We start from the raw sequence: 15,894 nt of genomic DNA on the forward strand, positions 1-15,894 counted from the left end.
TACTATGGAACCTGCCCAGTGCTTTACCAAATGCACTATCACTCAATCAACTAGGAGCTGGTTCGTTTTTCAATTCAAAATATACCCATAGAATTGAAAAAAAAAAATGGAAATGAAATACATAAGAACTACATAAGATTTATATATCTGAAACGCAGATGAAAGAATTAATACACGAAAGGCCATCGCAATTGTGTACACAACTTAATCAGTCCCTCTTCCCCCCCCCCCCCCCCCCCCAACGAAAGCGTTTTTGGTTTATATAAACTGTAACCGTGCCAAATTCAGCGAGCGCGATATTTTATTACTTCTTCCGTTCAACTGCAAATCAACTTCCACGGTTACTTTTTCTTGTCAGAGATGAAATACACAGTACAAAGCAATTGCAATGTAAGTAGCAACCCTTGACCACTTAACAATTGGTTCATGCTTAGCGTGCGTAAATCGAGTTATGGATGCACGCGGGAAGTTTAAAGAGCACGAGAGAAGCGTAAGTGTTGATCGAGGCGTAGCCGAGAGCAACTCTAGCTTCTTTAGTGCTCTAGAAACTTCCCAAGTGCATCCATAACTCGATATACACACTGCTAAAAGCATGAACCAATTCTTTTATAACATAGTGAAGATAAAGTAAATGATTCCTGGAAAACAGGTTTTGTTCCTGATTAATTACAAAATTCTCTAAATGTGCTGTACAAAAACACAAAGGTGAAAGAGATTTCTCATATCGGTTTAATCTGAGCGTTTCATTAAACTTCATTATACATTTTTATGGTGTTGTCTCTCTGTAAAAAGCTTTTTATAATATAGCGCACATGCTTCCTCCATCTGACTTGCACACGTCATCAATGGACGCCTGCCGTGCGTATGTTGAGAAATGTACCATTATGACGCCAATAGGCCGAATTAGATAGGGAAGCACGCGCGTTATGTTTTAAAATTAATTAGCTCCTGTGTAAAAACAAAAGCTTTGAAACTTCCCCTACTTCCTGCCTAATTACATGACGTACAAAGGAGGACCGTCATATTATAAAACTAAAGAAATAAAAAAAGAATAATGATAATAAAAAACGGTTATAAAGGTGGCAAGTCGTTCGTTGAACTTGGAGATACTGTAAGTGTAGGCATCAACTACCTCACAAACTGCAAGGAATATAAGAGAGCTTTTAGTTGAAGGTTAGTCCCTGTTGTTGCTAATCGCGTCTCAACCGCTTTTTTTTCATTTTTACCTCCAAGAAATAACGTTTATTTTGGTGAGGGTTGGTCAGGAACCCGAACGAAACATTAATATACAGCAGAGCTCTATGTACAATTTAATATAGGTAGGTAGGTCGTCTTTATTTATACATGATGTATACAAAAGCTGAAAGCTTGTGGGGTCGTGTACAATACATTACTACTAAATGAAATACAAGTAGAGCAAAATATTAAATACAATTAAACGCACTGTATAAGCATATTAAAACGCTATGAGTGCGACTTGAAACAGATTAGCCTAGTTACATTCAAATATATACAAAATCTTCAAGTTCGAAGCTAGCGGTCGAGGCTGATAATACGTTGAATTTAACGACCTTAAAAAGTTCCGAAGTTTTGAGCTTTTTGGCAAGATTATAATGGCTTGTATCACCAAGATCAGTATATTTGGAAGTCAGCATGTTCCAAAGCACAGTAACGTGGCACCAGTAGTGAATCGCGTGCTGTAATTGAGTATGAAAGATTACGCTTCTTCCCTATACAGCTGCTTGGGGTGATAGGCAGCCTTTCATCATAAATCTTATGCATGCATTTAAAAACCGCTACTTTATAGTAAAAACGAATAGTGACTCACTCTGCACGATCCAAAACATCATGAGATGCCATATCTCGCGGTAGATTAAAAATAATTCTAGCCGCTCTACAATGCAGCTTTTCTAAGGAATTAAGAATATCGGAGTTGTGGCAAGCACCCCATAAAATAAGGCCATAATTCACGCTAGGCAAAATAACCCTCAAATAAAAATCCTGGAGCATATTTCTTGGGAGAAACCTCATCTTCTTGAGTAAGCTCTTCTAAAGGTCGAGGGTATGAGGGACCCAGCTGAGTGTATTGTCAACTGTCATCCCCAGTAAGCGTGTTTTGTTTATTTTGTTTACCCATTTGATAGAGTATCCTCCGATAAGGATTGGAACAATAGGCACCGTATGACTCTTTCGGCTGCTGAGTATTGCCTCGCTTTTACCAGGGTGTCCAGAGTGTTAACAATATCTGCAAGATTCAATGATTCTCCTAAACAATTATATTTACAATTTACAGAGTACTGCTTTTTCTAAGCACATGAGCACGAAACAATTCAAAAAGGCGAGGCTGGGATTAATGCCAATTAGTTTGCTGGAAGCTGTAAACCCACAATAAATAGACCATAAATAAATTTCTATTTCCATAAATATATTTCTAAGCACATGAGCACGAAACAATTCAAAAAGGCGAGGCTGGGATTAATGCCAATTAGTTTGCTGGAAGCTGTAAACCCACAATAAATAGACCATAAATAAATTTCTATATTTCGCCAACAGTAGGCAAACGGACGGTACCGGTTAGGCTGGGTGACTAACAAATCTGATATTTAAACCAATTTAAACCAAATAAGTTTGCCTTGGCCTTTGCGAGTTTTCGTACGTGTGGTAAAAAATGGTACCTAGGACGACATTTGGCAGTTCGTGGAAGCAGCTAATCTTTTCCCAGAGTAGGGACATCTCGGTGTACCACCGTGTTGCTTTGATCGAGGAACTTGAAAACCACAAACGGCCTATTTTAATTAAGTGTTGGCCACCCTTTGTTCTTATGCTTGAGCTGTAATTAATTTGGTCGGTTTAGAATGCGAACGTGAGTCTATTTCACGCCATTCCTTCTAATCATCAATGCATGCCCCGCGGCTCCACTAAAATAGACTTCTAATCTCTCTTGTGATTAGGCAAAAATCAACAAGCGTGTCGAAGCACTTACCTTAACCTAGTGAACCATGATACCGGTATACGAATCTGAAATTATAAGTGAGAGGAAACATCTTGAGTCTTCCGCGACAAGAAATTTACATTCACTTTGGAGAAATTATCGAACCGAGTTGCTCCATCAGCGGTCCACCTAAAAATTCAGTCCCGGCGATATCAATCAATGAAAATCTATCATTGATTGCAATCAATATAATCAATAATAATCAATAATAATTAATTGATTGATATTGATTGGTTCAACAAATCAATAGAAATCGAAACTCACTCACCGACACGTCTTAATTTTATTGATTTTTATTGATAATCAATAATTGGTTATGCAACGGTATCTTAGTAAAACCTGACCTTTGATTGATCTAACGACGTATGCACGTCACGCCTCATATATACTTATACGACGGAATTTTGCACCCTGTGGTAATCCTGTGGGAAAAGCAGATCTTAGTACGGGCTACTGAAATTCAAAAAGAAAATTGGGGGTAACTCTAAAAAGCCGTAAAATACAGAACAATTTATGGCGTTTCGTTTTTTCCAAAATTAAAGCTTTATTATCTCTGAAAAATGCATGGTTACCCCCAATTTTCTTTTTAAATACCAGAGCACTTGCTTTGTTCTGCTTTCTCTGCATAGCGTTAAACCGCGCAAAATTATCCCTGTATAAGTATGCACCACCCAGTGCCGTGATGCCGTGATGGGAGTGATCGTCATTCCGCTCTACTTCAGCTCATGTTTTCCTTGCCGAGTATCTCGAAATGCGCAGAACGTTTGCGCAGTGACAAAAGTAGGCGCCGTCCTCAAACAAGAAAATAAATTAACCAGTTGTTAAAAATTAGTATAAAGAAGATTAGTGATCTCTTACAAACTTTTTTTCAGGTTTAAAAAACATGGGAGTATCAAAATTTTTCTGCCGATTTAACAAAGAAGACTCGGACGCTCGGACGCCCTTTTTACAACGTTTTTCCTGTGGAGTAGGTAACGTGTTGTATGACATCACCGATCCACTCCTGGCATCGTTCCGTCTGGTTTTCCTCATGAATGTGCTTGGTCTCTCTGCTGCTAATGCTGGCTGGCTGTTTGTTTATGGGATGGTATCTCAGTCTATACTATCACCACTCGCAGCTTTCTCGATAGACCAAATCAACATCCCATTTCTGTCCCGAAAGCTTGGAAGAAGAAAATCTTGGCATCTCATTGGAGCAGTGATGGGAGTGATCGTCATTCCGCTCTACTTCAGCTCATGTTTTCCTTGCCAGAGCAATGGTGGCCAATGGCAACTGATGATGTACATTATGATACTTAACACTTTTGTCAGTTTTTCAGACAGCTTGTTGGAAATTGGACATCTGTCAATCATTCCTGTCGTTGCTAAAGATGAAAGCGAAGCCGTTGAATTGAACGCATGGAGGTTTGCCTTCCACGTTTTTCTGGTTGTGAATACTGTAATTTAAGAAGTCATCCAAAGACGATGACGTTTCGGTATCCAACGTAGATTTTTATCTACCCATTGAATTTAATGGATAGACGAAAAACAAATTAAAGAAGCAACGAGAATTCTTTTGACAACACACTAAATCTATTTTATCATTTTCTTTCTTCTGAAGGACCACTTTTACATCTTTGAGTGGTATTGTTACCTATCTCGTGGCTTGGGCAATTCTTGGACAAGATACCAACGACAATATTTCAGCAGAAAGCTCGAATGATTTTACGGTAAAGTGTGGATGTTTTTGATAGATTTTTGAAGATTATTCCTCGGGTTAAAGATCGACTAAGAAACTTAATTCTTCCTTACAGGTGATGACACTGATTTTGGTTGGGATAGGCGTGGTGTTTGTCTTAATTTTCCACTGTGGAACCAAAGAGCCTTCTGGTGCACTTGACAAGAAAATTACGACCTTTTCTGCAGATGTTGTTGTGGTAATATAGTTGCTATAATTTCGCTACCGTTAGCAGATCAGGGTCATGGGTTGGCAATAACAGAAACAGAAGATAGAAATGTTTCCAAAGTATTCCTCCTCCTCCTCTTCGTTTTTTCGTCTACTTCTTCTTACTTGTCTTGTTTGTCTTCTTCTGTTATCAAATTTGTCCTGATATCTCTATGCCATCGTCCTATTTCTCCAGACAAGAATCTTTTCTTTACACTTTCTGTTCTCTCTAGGAGTCTATTTAGATTTTAAAGAGTGCTTATTGTAAGCAATGGAATAAAATGTATTAATTCGTAGACAGGGAATATACAAGGATTAGTCAATTACATGAGGATTGCAGTGTGAGGAAGTCCTTAGACGTTACCGTACAGAGGTTCAATCCAGAGGCCCTGTGTTCTAGTCCCCTTCCTGAACACTACTTTCAATTTTTGTTATTCATGGCAGGTCCTAGAAATCTGCGATAATTTTAGAATTCACCACAGTGCACTATCCCCGTCCATTCCGGCATCCATTCATTCACTCATCCATCCATGCATGCATCCATTAATAAACTCTCATTCGTTTGTTCGAGACCGTTCGGTATGTTCGTTTCTTGGTTTATTCGTGACCGTTCGGTTTGTTCGTTTCTTGGTTTAGCCTACTGGTGGAACATTTGCTCAAGTGTACAGACTTTCTAAAATTCCGTAATTTCGTGGAAGTAATTCTTTCGCCGCTTGAAAAGACGACTTGTGACAAGTTTATCATGTACACTGTTTGTTTCAATAACCTCATAACCTTTTGTTCGGCTTATTTCTCAGAGAAAAGCTTCTTTTATCCCATCGCAAAGTCTTCTGCAGTCAATGAACTTTATGGAAACAGGTATGCACTTTAATCTCTTACAAAACCGAGCTTTTGCTTGGCATGTTATTTTCAATGGTACTAGCTGACCTGCAAATAAGGGGTGTTTGGTAAAAATTAAAGATTTGACGATGTTGAGTTTGTTCTGTGTTATTGATAGAACGATTTGGGCTTGTGTAACGTCAGTTGAGACTAAATGTCAATCAGAATAAAGAAACAACGAGGTGAGGGTGTACACCAGTACAGTCGCAAATTGTAACAATGTGTGAATTGTAATTTACGATAGTACATGTTGTCATTACTGAATGTTAAGGAAAATTTGAAATTTGTATATTTCAAAGACTAGTGCTTGCAAATATGCATACAATTTTTTTTATTTTCTTAGATGTGCATAAAATGCGTGACAGATTTATCGACAGCGTGAAGGGAAAAGAAGAGCAAGTTACGGATGAGGGGCGTCCTGTAAGAAGAAGTTTTGCAAGGTATTTTTTCAGTGCTTTGTTCTCTATCGATAAAGAGGAAGAAATTAACAGCGACAAGGAATTGACTTCCAAAGACAAGAGTATGGAGATAGTTGTCTCTTCTCCATTCAAAAGGAAAGTTGTGGATGATGACCAAATGTTGAAGGAAGTCAAGGAGCTACCGCGTGAGAGCAAAATAAAGGTTCTTCTGAGTATTATTTACGGATTAACAGGAATAGATGAACCTCCTACGAGTGAACGTCTGCCGAAAATGCCCAAAGATATGAAGTCGTGTACAGGAGGAAGGCCAGTCGGTGTTGCTAACAGAGGATTGGATTGCGATGAGGCAGAATTGAGGTCATCTCAACCAGATACCATCGCGGACACACAAACACACCACGAAATATTTCCCAACAATGCATCGCCAAATTCGCGAAAAACAAATTGTTCGTCCTTGTCATTAGACGTCAAGATGAATAGCAAACCTTCCGCTGTCCCTGGTGACCCTGAATCTGGTCTTTTAGTTCCACCTAAACCAAAGACAGTGAGAGCCTGGCTTAGAGATCCTCATCTTTACAAGGTAAGTAGCTTTTGCTTGTGGCGGATTTCTTAAAGAACATTGAATGCTTTGCGGGTAAAATTGTGTTATTTTAAGCTGATACCGTCATTGTTGTTTCTTTACGTAGGTGGCCGCAATCTTCACTTGTACAAAGGCTATTCAAGACGTTTCATTTGCGTATTTGCCGCTATTTCTTATCTACAAGGTTCAGTTTGAGAAGGTATCTAAATAGAACATTAAATAAAATTACTTACATCCCTTATTACAAAAGAATTCATGTAAAGCAACATAAATCACTTTCTCCCTTCTATCAGTGACGTACAACAAGGTATGGCCTGTTACTCTCCTTCTCCAGGCGTCTATCCGTAGAGACAGTGCAATCCCATTCCCATAGTATTTACACATTGGCATTGTTGTAATTGCTGTGAGGCTCCTGTCTAAGGGGTAACTGCTTCTCTCTTTCTTTCTTTCCTTCCTTCTTTCTTTCTTTCTTTCTTTCTTTCTTTCTTTCTTTCTTTCTTTCTTTCTTTCTTTCTTTCTTTCTTTCTTTCTTTCTTTCTTTCTTTCTTTCTTTCTTTCTTTCTTTCTTTCTTTCTTCCTTTCTTTTTTTCTTTCTTTCTTGACAATTGTCTGTAATTAGTTCAGTACATGTTTAGTCTTAGGTTATACGGAGGGGCCTAATGCCAAGTTTCTTTTACCTTTTATGGGGTACCGGTGGGTGTGCAAAGACAAATATAGAAACACAGCATAACGTAACGCAATCGTAATCTTAATCGTAACGTCGGTAACGTAATCTTTCTTTCTTTCTCTCTTCATTCTTTCTCCTTTCTTTCTCCCTTTCCATATTTCCTTTACTCTGACTGTCTGTCGGTCTGTCTGTTTGTTTATCTTTCTCTTTTCCTTTATTTATGATAACTTTTCCATTTTCTTTATGTTTAAATTCTTTAAGATGATTCATTGCTTCAGTTGATTAGTTCGATCACTGTCTGAAGGCAAGAGAGGATGAAGTTGCTGAAGGCCATGGTATTATTATAAATGGAAAGGCCTTTAACGGTTGCATTTTGTTTTGTTTCATTTTTTTATATTTTCTTAGGGCGCCATTGCTTATCTTCCATTGATAATGCTGGTCAGCGCAACGATATCGTCAGGAATGTCACAGAAACTTGTTGGGATAATTGGAAAGAAGGTAAAATTGATGCCGAACCTCTGAAGTGTACTCCAACTATAAAGAAAGCTGAAAAAAAAAAACCCTAAAAAAAAAACCGCAACAGATTCGACTGCTTAATTCACGAGGTGTTGATCATCCAAGAACCAACTTTGAAAGTGTAAAGAAGATTTAAAGATTTAACACTGCCCTCAGAGACACCGAACACTTTCAAATACCCCCCCCCCCCCCCCCGAAACATTTCATTCTTGTAAGGACTAATTTTAAACAAGGACCCGCACCATAAAAGGAACCTTGGCCTGGCCAAGCTGCAAATCATTTCATTGTAGACACTGAGCTGTGAACATCGCAGAGTCCGTATGGCAAGATCAAATAAAATATTGCCTCGTGAATAAAACTCGAAGTTAACTAATTTTTTTTTGGCGGCACAATTACAATATAGTTTGTATAAAATATTCTTTTAAAATACACGCTTGGCTTTATTCTTTAAAACAACCGATTCCACAACGTTCACTTACCACTTCCTCACTATACGTCGCCATCCCTAATGTGACGTTGAGGCGGTGACAGTGTAACAAAAGTGGGAGGAGTGGGGGTCCCCGTTTAAAGCCCTTTTAAGCAAAATTAGGTGAACAAAAACAAAGAAAAATGAGAAAATAACTTTTAATACTTGAGAATATTTATTTTTTAGTCAAATAGAACATTGATATTAGACAAGGAAATTCAAAGCTTGTTTTTCTAGAGCGGTTTTCAATTGATTGTCAGCCAAAGCTAAAGTATAATTACTCTGGACAATCGGACAAGACGCGATCAACATAGTGAACCAATCAGAATTCAAAGCAAATATATGTAACCAGCCCCAAGCGCAGGACAATCCCCGCAAGCAAGTTACGATTATTTTTTTTTCATACTGGTTTAGAAAGTGGCGTGACTTCTGCTAACCAATCACAGAAAGTAATAAAACCAATTTACTTTCGACACCCAATTGAGATTTTCTTTGAGACCATCTTTTCTGTATTTTCCTTTCTACTCGCTAAAATCTCTTCTATTTTTCAGTGGTGTTTCATCTTAGCTGCCTTTCTTGTGATCTGCGCTGGAGTCTGGTTTTATTTCATCACCCAGTCCAACAGCGTCATGACCTACCCCGCCGTTGTGTTACTGGGATTTGGATTTTCGTCCATGGTTGTTAATTCACTTAGCTTCGCAGCAGATCTTATTGGAGAAAACAAGGTAAGTTGAGCGACTGCTTTGAAATTCTGCATTAAAGCATGTTTCATATTCCTTTCATTTTCTCTCGTCTCATACTCATCAAAGTAAACTTAGGTTTACCTAAAGAAAGAAATGGTGCGCCATTCTTAGATGAAACATTACTCAAAAACGTATCAAACTACTTTTAGAAAATGATATCACACATTCTGATGTAAGAATGCATTTTTCCCCCAGAGCTCATCTGGAGTCGTATTTGCAGCTATGGGCTTGATGGCAAGGTTTACAGCAGGCGCCTTGGTCATGGCAATCCAGAAATTGTTTCCTAAAGGAAGGTAATCAGCTTAGTTTTACTTTAAAACGGCAGGTACTGTAACTCAGAAAATGATTCAGGAAAACAAACAATCACAAAGCCAATTCCTTTCCCACCAGAAAGCCGTTTGGTCAACGTAGTTCCATTTCCAGGCAGATTCTACTCAGCAAACGAACGCTCCAAAGGACTCGCCTCGATAGGCTTCATTCAAGTGTAATGTAGAGTCCCGAAAAACTGTTCCGAACGAGAATTTTGGAGTTTTACTCTTGAAATTAGATTTAGTAATTTTAAGTTAACTTCCAGCCTCCAACTCATCGGTATTTAAAAATGGAACATCGAATGATAGATGAAGACGGTCAAGAATCGAAAAATCTTACTGCTCTCCGAAAGATCATTACAGATGGTTTAGAGTGAAATATAGGGAGGCCTGGTTAAGCACGTCGTTTCCGTTTGTTTGCTTGTTTGCCAGCTTTTTTGTTTAGAGGTAAAGGTCTACAAAAAAATTAATACAGTTATCCGGCGCTGTCGAGTTGAATATTCACATTTGTGAGAAGATGCTAGCCCATCTCTAAGGAGCTAATAATTAGGTTTTTTCTTTGCAGTAACACATCTGACTGCGAGGAGTGTGGTGAATATGTACGTCACGTATTTTCACTCGTGCCAGGCTCTTTCGCTGCTCTTGGTTTGTTGATTGTCCTGATATTCCAAGGTTCACAAACAACTTGCAACCGAAAAGGTAAGGTCTGTTTTTTTCCGCTTTTAAATTGTGCATAATGTCGTGATTGAAATAATATGGTTAATAAGGTGGAAATCGATTGACGAAAATGCACGAAGGCTCGGCAGTTTGTCGTGTCCTGCGTCTTTTATTTAAGGATTATGTGTCTTAAATCGGTGTCAAAACACACTCACGATTGGCGCTTCGATTCTGTCAGGTCGACAAATCGTAGCGAGTAAACCTTATATCGAACGCCAGTTTTATTCTGATCTGGGGAAGTTCCTTGCAGACAAAATAATTGTTTTCAGGCTGGTATGGTGTACTGGGACTTCCAAGATACAGAGCCCAGTGTTCTTCTATAAGTTTTTTATCTTAAAATTAATAGTGCCGGATATTTTTTGTTGCAGTTCCTCAACCAGATGACAAAGAGGACAACTAAGGAGCTGTGGACACCCGTTTAGAACAAGAAATAACTACCTAGACTCTATAACATAAACATGCTTCTTCTGACAAGATATTTGCTGTTAAACATTTTATTACGGTTTCTGCAGGCCAGAACTTGTTGTCACTGATAGAAGGGAGAAAGCGATTTATGTTGTAGAGATCAGGGATCTTTAAGGTAATGGTAATAAAAAAACAGCAAGATGCAACAAGTCATGGAGAACATTGGATATGGCTTGTGAGTAACGCCATAAGACTTGACTAATTAATATGAAAAAAAAAAAAACAAAAAAAAAAAAACAATAACAAACGAACGTGTAAACGCACCAACGCGGCCAAAATAAACCTGCCCCGGGAAACCCCATCGGAAAAGGACAGGAAATCTAGGACGGGCCAAGCACAGCTCACTTCCCCGCAAGAACTTGTAATAAATCACTTCAAATAGAGACATCACGAAGTGCTAAGTTCCGAATTTAACAACTACATGCAAAGACTGAAAAAATAATGTATACGCCAAGAACGAAAGCGACTTGGATACAACTCAACACTCCTAGGTCCGTTTGTTCGAAAACCAATTAACGCTAATTCCCGATTAACAATTCTTCCGTTCAGCAACTGTTAAAGGGTTGACACAGGACGAAGGATCATTGCGGTCGACAATACAGCCATTGCCTAAAAGCTCGGAAATACTGAGCCTGTGCCACAAATTCCGAATACCTGAGCTCCAAAGAATTTATTTGTTAGAAACATGGGAGTAAATTACTAGCGAAAGGAAGCCTGTACTCACGCGCGATAGTATCGAGAACGAACTTAAAGACATTCAAAGTAGATTCCCCAAAAGTAATCGAGGACTTCGTAATCATAGCCTGCGTTGCAGCCGGACTTGTCACTCAAGACCTATAGAGAACTATACCAGGGATTGTATAGACTGTCTGCGACGTAGGCTACGTAATCACAAACGTAAGAAAATACACACTCAACTGAAGACTGGCAGTGGTAGTCCTCCTCCTCATCTCTCTCACGGCGAGTGTTGCTTCTTGAATAATCAGTAGACTTTGAATTAATAAACGAGAGACTATCATCGGCCAAGAAAGCCTTAAAAAAAATCAGGCTTGAACGAGATGATACCCCTATTCAGCTATTAAACCCAATGTTGTACCCAATTCAGATCCCCCGGTGTTAAGATTCTTTGTTTATTGCATTTCCATTATAATGTAGCATTCACATTTAAATGATATGGAAATACTTTAGAACAAAACATTTTATGCCCAAAGGATTTGAATTAGGTACAACATTGCGTTAGCCGAATAGGTCTATTACTATGAACCTATGCAGTACTTTACCAATCAATCAATCCAACTGGATTTGGTCCTTTTTTAATTCAAAATATACCAATGGAGGTGAAAAGATGGAGGAGAATACATAAAAAATTAGATGAGATTTGATATAAAGAAAGTTTTCGGTTAGCCCGATCTAATTCTGTTCACCAAATAACTTCGCCTCTGGAAGAGCGGACTAGATGCATGGATGAAGTCCCTGGTGCCCAAGCAAGTTCAATGAGCAAAATTTTTTTTCTTAAGTTTCTTTATGTACATTTTTTTTCCTGGATAGATGAATTTGTTGGATTTTATAAGGTTTATATATTTGAAATGCGGAATAAAGAATTAATACATGAGAGACCATCACAGTTGCGTACACAACTTAAGCAGAGCCCTTCTTCAACAAGAGCGTTTATGATAAATGAGCTGTAACCGTGCCTACATCCTATGAACGTGATATTTTGTTACTTCTTCCGTTAAAACTGCAAATGAACCACTAAGATCATTTTTTATTGTTAGAGATGAAATACACATACAAAGTATAAGTACGTAAATTATGATCATCCGGGTGAGTGTAGTCCTGAGAAGGACTGTTTGTGGTGACTTTGACTGACGTTTCGGAAGTCATCTTCGGAGTCAAGTGAATTGTGCAACGTCAGTAGGTGGTATATACGTCTCTAGTTGTTAACCTGATTGGTCAACGAAGTCCAGATGTTATTGGTCGTTTGTCAGTAAGCTGTGATGTTATTGGCTGCGAAGACTGTAAAAAGTGATTGGTGCGTTTCGATCCGTCTTTTGTTAGTCAAAAAGTCCGTGGGTCTATTGTTACTAAAATGTCTATCGTTTGTCTGTTTCGTTGCTGTTGTCAATAAGTCGTTTGTATGGTGCAGGTAGTTGTAGGCAACGGTTGAGTGGCGTTTGTTCTAAGTTAGTAAACCAGCTTTCCAGAGTGAGTCGTTGATAGAAATTTGTACTGTAGGTAATGCACTTGGCAATGATTTTATGGTAGAGTTTGGATGTTTTTGATAAACATAACTCCTTGGTATGAAAATCCGACTAAGAAAGTTATTTCTGCCTTACAAGTGATGACACTGATTTTGGTTAAGATAGGCGTGGTGTTTGTCCTGATTTTCCACTGTGGAACCAAACAGCCTTCTGGTGAAATTGACAAGAAAATGTCAACTTCTTCTGCAAATGTTGCTGTGGTAATATAGATGCTATATGTTTGGTACCACTACCAGATCAGGGTCATGGGTTGGAAACGAGAGGCAGTTGCCTTACGTGTTAGGAAACGGAATTTTATTTCCCGAATTTACTAGCTGTTGTTGGTCTTACGAAAGCCCTAGCTGAAATTATTTCTCATTTTTATGACGTATTGGCCTCCTTCGAAAAAGGAAAGGATTTGGTTTCTAGTGCTATGAAATTCCTGAGGCGATTAAGGTCATGCGAACAGATGTCCACCACTGTTGCAGTTCCGTTAGTTTCAGTGAAGTGTCATCGTTGAACGGATTTAGACACGGATTTGATTCCCCCCGCTAGCATGACAGGTCCTAGAAATTTAGGACATTTTTTTTTTAAATTGACCACAGTACAGTGTCCCCTTTTTAGCTTAATACTTTGCCACTCACTCACTCACTCACTCACTCACTCACTCACTCACTCACTCACTCACTCACTCACTCACTCACTCACTCACTCACTCACTCACTCACTCACTCACTCACTCACTCACTCACTCACTCACTTATTCATTCATTCATTCATTCATTCATTCATTCATTCATTCATTCATTCATTCATTCATTCATTCATTCATTCATTCATTCATTCATTCATTCATTCATTCGGTCGAAACCGTTCTTTCTTCCATTTGGTTGTTACTTCTTTTATTTTTTATTTGTGCTAATCACAGGGTAGAAGTGACGAGTTAACCTACTGGTGAAAAAATTACTTTCTCATAGTCCTTTTGTCTTGGGAATCAATCTTTCGGCGCTGAAGAAGACGACGTGTACAGTGTTTGTTTCCGCTTTTTTTTTTCAGAGAAAAACTTCTTTTCTACCATCGCAAAGTCTTTTACAATCAGTGACCTTTACTGAAACAGGTATGCACTTTACTACCTTGAAAGCCGAGCTTTGGCTTGTTATGCCCTTTTTAACGCCACTGGCATGAGAATCAGGGGTTTTTGGTAAACTTAAAGGTTTGATGATGTCAAGATCGATAGTTCTTTTTCATCGATAAAATGATTTGGGCTTTCAAATGGCACAAACAGGGATAAGAGTTTGAGCATTGAGACTGTGCACCAGTACCGTCGCAAATGGAACATTTTCTCTCCGGCGTCATTTAACTACAACTACTAGAATCCTTCATTTTTTTGTGGTTTTGTCAGCTATTTAGAGCGATCGTTCTTTGCTTTCCACAGGGATTACAAAATCTGAATTTGAAGAGGAAGAAGAAATGAATTCTGTTAGTTGTAGTCAAATGACGCCATCATGAAAATGGCCTATTGTAATAACGTCACAAGAGAATTGCAATACTCTACTGTCTTAAATTGAATTGTAATAACTGTTATCTTTGTTTTTATTTTCCTCCATTTCCAACTGAAATAATATATCGTAAATTTGTAATAATTCGAGCTCTCGCATTTTGTAATACGACTTTACAGTGAACCGGCAGTTGTTCGTTATTTTGAGTTTGCGATGGGAGCGTTGATACAAATTACTAAAGACTGTTGGTACAGGTTGCCTTTACTGAATGTGAAGGGAAATTAAATTTTGTATATTTCAAAGAATATTGCTTAGAAGTATACATATATTTTTTTTTCTTAGATATGAATAAAGTGCGTGACAGATTCATCGATAGCGTGAAGGGAAAGGAAGGGCAAGTTACGGATGAAGGGGCTCCTGTGAGAAGAACAAGTTTTGCAAGATACTTTTTCAGTGCCCTGTTTTCTGTCAACGAAGAGGAAGAAACTAACAGGAACAAGGAATTGACTTCAGAAGACAAGAGTATGAAGATAGTTGTGCCTTCTCCATCCAAAACGACAACTGTGGAAGATGACCAAATGTTGAAGGAAGTCAAGGAACTACCGCGTGAGGGCAAAATAAGCGTTCTTCTGAGTATTATGTACGGACTAACAGGAAGAGATGAACCTCCTACGAGTGAACGTCTGCCGAAAATGCCCGAGGAAATGGAAACTTGTAGAGGAGGAAGACCAGTCGGTGTTGACAACAGAGGATTGGATTGCAATGAGGAAGAATTGAGGTCATCTTAGCCAGATCCCATCGCGGACAGACAAACACACCACGAAATATTTCCAAACAATGCTTCCCCAGATTCGTGAAAAAATACTTGTCCGTCCTTGTCATTAGAAGTCAAGATGAATAGCGAAAAGACTTCCGTTGACTCTGGTGACCCTGAATCTGGTCTTTCAGTTCCACCTAAACCAAAGACAGTAAGAGTCAGGCTTGAAGATCCTCATCTTAATAAGGTAAGTAGCTTTTGCTTGTGGCGGACTGCTTAAAGACTATTGAATGCCTTACAGCTAAAACGGATTGATTTTAAGCTAAAATCGTCGTTGTTTTTTGTTTACGTAGGTGGCCGCCATCTTCACATGAGCAAAGCTTTTAAAAGACGTTTCCTACGCATATGTGCCCCTATTTCTTATTTACAAAGTTCAGATTGAGATGGTATTTAAATAGACTATTAAAGAAAGTGAATTACATCCCTTAACACGAAATCATTCATTAAAAGTTTAGTCAAAGTGAAGTCTTGCACAAGCCATTTCACCTGAAAAGAAATGCACGTACACCAGTTCATTTTCCGAAACTCGTTTATGGAATCCACATCCCTTTAGCGATCCACTCATTAGAGTTGTAAGGAATTATTTATCCATCCATCCATCCATCCATCCATCCATCCATCCATCCATCCATCCATCCATCCATCCATCCATCCATCCATCC

The 15,894-nt window shown here is 38.6% G+C and overlaps 1 protein-coding gene across 1 annotated transcript; it reads left to right on the plus strand.

The window, feature by feature from the left end:
• The first annotated feature begins 1,076 nt into the window (after nt 1-1,076).
• LOC146474764 (uncharacterized) lies at nt 1,077-10,611 on the plus strand. The gene is made up of 12 exons (XM_085116851.1): nt 1,077-1,173; nt 3,865-4,396; nt 4,593-4,701; nt 4,786-4,908; nt 5,714-5,774; nt 6,139-6,794; nt 6,901-6,993; nt 7,867-7,959; nt 8,995-9,168; nt 9,382-9,479; nt 10,060-10,193; nt 10,580-10,611. Exons 2-12 carry the CDS (start codon nt 3,876-3,878, stop codon nt 10,609-10,611), a joined length of 2,094 nt encoding a protein of 697 aa, XP_084972977.1. The 5' UTR covers nt 1,077-1,173; nt 3,865-3,875.
• The last annotated feature ends 5,283 nt before the right edge of the window (nt 10,612-15,894 follow it).

Source organism: Pavona decussata, unplaced genomic scaffold (assembly GCF_977016875.1).
Source record: "Pavona decussata unplaced genomic scaffold, jaPavDecu1.1 SCAFFOLD_87, whole genome shotgun sequence".
Lineage (NCBI taxonomy): Eukaryota > Metazoa > Cnidaria > Anthozoa > Scleractinia > Agariciidae > Pavona > Pavona decussata.